We start from the raw sequence: 4,914 nt of genomic DNA, 5'->3' as shown, positions 1-4,914 counted from the left end.
CTTATTATGATTTCACAAAGATCAAACTCTTTCCTTTGTGTGATCATGATGATGAGTGAGTAGATCATTAGAACTTTGGGCTAGGTATATTAGGGAGATAGATGATTGATCTTTGATGTCTAAGGCTTTATTTATGTGTTTCCTATCTTGATGAGTGTCAATAATAGTAGATAGTCTTGATCAAGCTTGAATCTAGACAATATGATTTCCATGCCCATAAGGTGTTTGATGAAATTCCTGAACCAAATTATTCAAGAGCTTTGCATTCCTAGCCAATGGAAATTGATGATTAGGGTGCTTAGTGGTATTTAGACTTGTTTATAATGAATGCTTACCTTGTGATTGCCTTTGGAAATTGTTGATTATCACTTGATTAGCATAGGATCTTTATCATGAAAATGGATTGATTTGCATAAGTGTTCTTAGTCATAGGATTGTTATTGATTGTTGCTTAGACATCTAGGATTGGTTAGCTATCTCCCAAGTAAATTACCTTGCCCAAGGTTCTGAAACATGTTATTTATGGTTGTTGGTGATGATGAATGAATGAAGATAGAGATGATGAATGAACAGGTGGATGCAAGGTGTTTCAATTACCCTTATGTTGTTGTAGCATAAAGGATGTCAATCCATAATGAGTGTGATGCAAGCAATCAGGATATGAATATTTATCTAAGTCAAGCCAAATATAATGAATGTTTTAAACTAACAACCTTATGATAATGATAAAATGCAGAATGTAAAGCTACTAATACAAGATACTAAATGCAATATAAACAGTGAAAACAAAGCAGTAATGATACTAAACAAGAACAAGAACTAAACTAATGCAAGACAAGTAATGAAACAAGATCAAACAGAGACGAAATGAATGCAACAGGAAATGAAACAGGTAGTGAAACAAGTAGATGCAGAACATAAAAAAGAACACTGGATTATGCTCGAGCAAGCACTCGATCGGATGCTCGATTGAGTGGGAGGTCGAGTGACTTAGTACGAAGAACAGAGACAGAACAACAATTAGAACAGAGCAAAACGAAAGTAAATCAAACAGAAAGCGAATAGCAATACTCAAACAAGGAAATTAATAAACAATGAAAGGTCCTAAGGATAGATTCATGGGCTGGGCTAAAGCTATGATTATCTAAACTGATCAACAAACCTCAATCAACAATGAGCTATCTCTAGACAATGATCTTCTAATACTTGTTAATTCATTCTCATGCCAATAACAATCAAGCTGTGATACTCTTAGACCTAGTTCTCACTAGTTATTACATATAAAAGAAGGCATTAAACAACCAGATCATCAATGTCAAAAATCACTTTAAACATCTAATCTCTTAGCATGCTTCACGATAATCTCTAGCATTAGCCTTATCTAACAACTTAGACATTGGTGTGATGCTAAGAAGCTTAAGATCTATCCTTACCCTCTCAGTATAAGAATATCATAGAGCATATCTAATCTAGAAGAGATGTATAACAATAAAGCTTGATCAATCTAAACACCCAAAACCTTTACCCAGCCTAATCCATCCTTAAGATCTCTACACACTACTCACAATCACTAAACATGATGAACAAAATCATAAACCCAGAAATCAATGAAACTTGCATGATTAGACAAATAAGACAAAGATCTAAAATATTGAAGAAGAAATCAAACTCAAATTCTCAATACTTAGAAAGTTATGGAACCAACAAGTATCAAAGATTTCTTGAGATAATACAAAAGTGGCTAATGATCTAAGAAAAAGAAAGACAAAAAGTAGATAATTACCAAAAGGGTAAATACTAGGTCTAGATATTATTTCTCTAAAAGTGCTCTCTCTACGGCCATGAGGTACAAGAGGTTTATATAGGAGAGAGGGGAAGCCCTAAAATGGCTAGAAGACAAAATAGGCAGGCGGCTCGGTCAATTCGAGAAGGTGTTCGGTCGATTGCTTGGTCGAGTGACCTCTTCTTCTGCTTCTTCCAGTCGGTCGAGTCCTTCTCCGCACACGGTCGAGTGTCTGGTCGAGTGTGGTGGTCGAGTGGACATCCGGATCTTGATTCTTCTTCTCTAGCTCCCTTGTCTTCTTCACTTGATAGCTCCAATCCTCCTCAGCATCCTTCCATGCTCCTTTGGATCCAAAACCACCTGCTTAGGCTAAAAACTATGCAAATGCAATGCAATTCTACTCTAATGCATAAACAATCCTAAAGCTACTCAATAATGTCCAAACTAGATAGTAAATCATGCAAAAGATGTGAATATACCAAGGTAAAACAAGGTGAAATATATGAACATTAGGTTCACTTGTTTAATCTCCATTTAAAGTTTGTTTCTAGTTATGTCATGTTTCTTTGAGTTTGCATTGTTTGAATTGTCTTGTTTTCTTTCTTTAAATCAGTTTGTTAGTTAAGATTGTTACAAAAGAACCTACATCTGTTTAAGTTTAGATTAAGCATCTTTGTGCATTCTTAGTGAATTGATTAATGCAAATTGTGAATTGATAATTTAATTGAAGTAAAAGTACTACATCACATTTGATAAGAACAATATTCTGATATACGTAATATATTTCCTTTTTTCAAAGAGCCTTCTTATAAATTACTTCACACCACTTAGAATAATCTTGGGCTCAAATCGAAGGATTTCTTGATCCACAAGTAACTTCGACATCTCCTCCTCCGGTAAAGTAACCGATACCACCCTCCCAAACCCTTTCTCCGGGGACGGCATCACCATAATCACCCCTTCTCCACCAACGTTTCCGATCCGGTAACTCACATGCACAGGCCTAACACCGTCCTCAAACACAGCGTCGTACATCATCGGGTCTCCTTCAACGATCATATGCTCCATATTCACAATCGTTAAATCTCCACCGTATACAAGCCCTTGTTCCCCAACCCGGTTAAGATCGGACCGGATTTTCTCCACGGTTAGGTTCGTCACGTGGTCGTTTATCAAACGTGCAACATGTCCAATCCCTTGATCAGCAACGTTAGTCATCTCTAGAGACGAAAAGTTTAACGCGTTTCCGAAGAAACCATAAGGAAGTGGATTAGGCAAAAGCCTCCTGAAGTCCACACACAGACACACTCGATCATGGCTCTTGCGCTTGACTAGAGCGACACGTGTCCAGAAAAGAGCGGCAAACACATCGAACGGTGAGGCTTTGGGGAATATACCCTCTTCTTCGATATATTTCTTGAAGGCGGAGCTAGAGAAACGAAACGTTGCGGTGGCTGTTTTTGTTGAAATGGGCTTAGAAATGGGGGCACTGTTGGGTTTAACGGCGTCAGTATCATCAGTTAAGATGGAGGGTAGTGGTGAGAAGGATGGAGGATGGACGATACATCGACGGCGTTGGGCTTCTGTCCATGATTTTAGCAGAACAGTAAGTGTTGTTGCGTCTGCTTGCCTGTGTGGGCAGCTTAGGCCTATTGCTACTCCTCCCCCTTCAAATTCGTTTATCTGCCAAAATCGTTACAAAAAAATATCAAGGCTTGGAAATCAATACTATTCGGTTGTTGGTTCGATATACCTAAACAGAGATTCCGAAGCTATTGTTCAAAAATAAGCCGTAACTTTATATATATATATACATTTCTTTGATTGTACATAAATCTCTGTTGCAAAACCAGACCATACTTACAACATCTTATCATTTTGTCAGCACAAATAACTTTTAAGATTTAAACTTACCAAATTCATGATATACAGTACAATTTACCAACAAAAACTTTGGCTCCCAAGATCCAAAAATTACTTTGAATTTAGTCAATTTACCTAAAATACTTTAAAACTGAAATTTGACCTAAAACCCAAAACAAATTTATAGTTTTATAATAATTACTATTAATTTATCACCCTAAACCAAAATGAAACCAGACAGAACCTAGATTATGTTTGGTGAAAACTGACAGAACTTTCTCAATCCAATTTTTAGAAGCTCCAAACCGAAACAAACTGATGAACTAAGAAAAACAAACTTATACTATATTATGTGTAAAGGAACCTGTAGACGAAACGGTGCCCAAGTACTCGGATCTTCTGGCATATCTTCCCAAGCCGTTAAATCACTTTCATCATGTCCATCGGCTGATCTTAGCCATTCATCAATACCAACACAGACTTTGGCTTTCAAGGTTCGAAGTCCGGCGTCGTTACGCTTCACCTCCAAGATCCCGTCCGGGGTTTTAGCGACCCGACCAACAACGGGCGGGTACATAGAGAGGAGCTCAGACAACGAGATCCGGACGGAGTCGAGGTCAAAGGACCCGAATGGACTACGAGGGTAGTAAACGATGACGTGGAGAGTGTGTCGACTCATGGCGTTGTCTAAAGTGGTAAACGGGTGTACCCGAGCAGATCTAGATGGCTTGCTGGATACCGCAGTTAGCATTGACTTGACTTCGACCCGGTTCTCTCGGACGATACCCATTTTTATTTAGAAAAAGTTAGACAAAACTAAAAGAGACTGAGTAATTGGTCTGAGTGTGTCTATGAGAAATTTAGAAACACATCTTATATATAAAGAAAACAAAAGATGAACATTTCAGTTTACTAGAAAATAAAAATCTGTACGTGATAAAGGGAAGAGAATAATGTGTAAAGTTTGTTGAGGTGCATTGATCATTGATGGAGAGGATGATAATGCTGGTGCCTGCTAGTAGTTGTACTTGTACCTTGTTATCCAATAAAAACTCGCCTCACCATTAATGTATATACAAAAAGTCAAAAACTATGAAAAATGAAAAAGTCACCGATCGACTTAATGGGTTCTCATAACGCAGTGGGCCTCACAAATATAGGTGGTGGAACATAGGACCGGTTCTATTCATGACGACTGACGAGGACGTGTTAATGGGTTCTCATAACGCAGTGGGCCTCACAAATATAGTCATCTCCAGCGCTAGAAA

General features: G+C 37.9%; 1 protein-coding gene across 1 annotated transcript; it reads right to left on the bottom strand.

Annotated features, from left to right (window-relative positions):
- Positions 2,479 to 4,676, bottom strand: LOC104707106 (protein ECERIFERUM 26-like). Its single transcript, XM_010423386.2, has 2 exons — positions 4,011 to 4,676; positions 2,479 to 3,466 (listed from the first exon to the last, which is right to left on the bottom strand). The coding sequence occupies exons 1-2, from the start codon at positions 4,434 to 4,436 to the stop codon at positions 2,597 to 2,599; spliced, it is 1,296 nt and encodes a 431-aa protein (XP_010421688.1). The 5' UTR covers positions 4,437 to 4,676; the 3' UTR covers positions 2,479 to 2,596.

Source organism: Camelina sativa, chromosome 8 (assembly GCF_000633955.1).
Source record: "Camelina sativa cultivar DH55 chromosome 8, Cs, whole genome shotgun sequence".
Classification (NCBI taxonomy): domain Eukaryota; kingdom Viridiplantae; phylum Streptophyta; class Magnoliopsida; order Brassicales; family Brassicaceae; genus Camelina; species Camelina sativa.
Note: the sequence above shows the minus strand (reverse complement) of the source record. Positions and strands in the feature narration are given on the sequence as shown.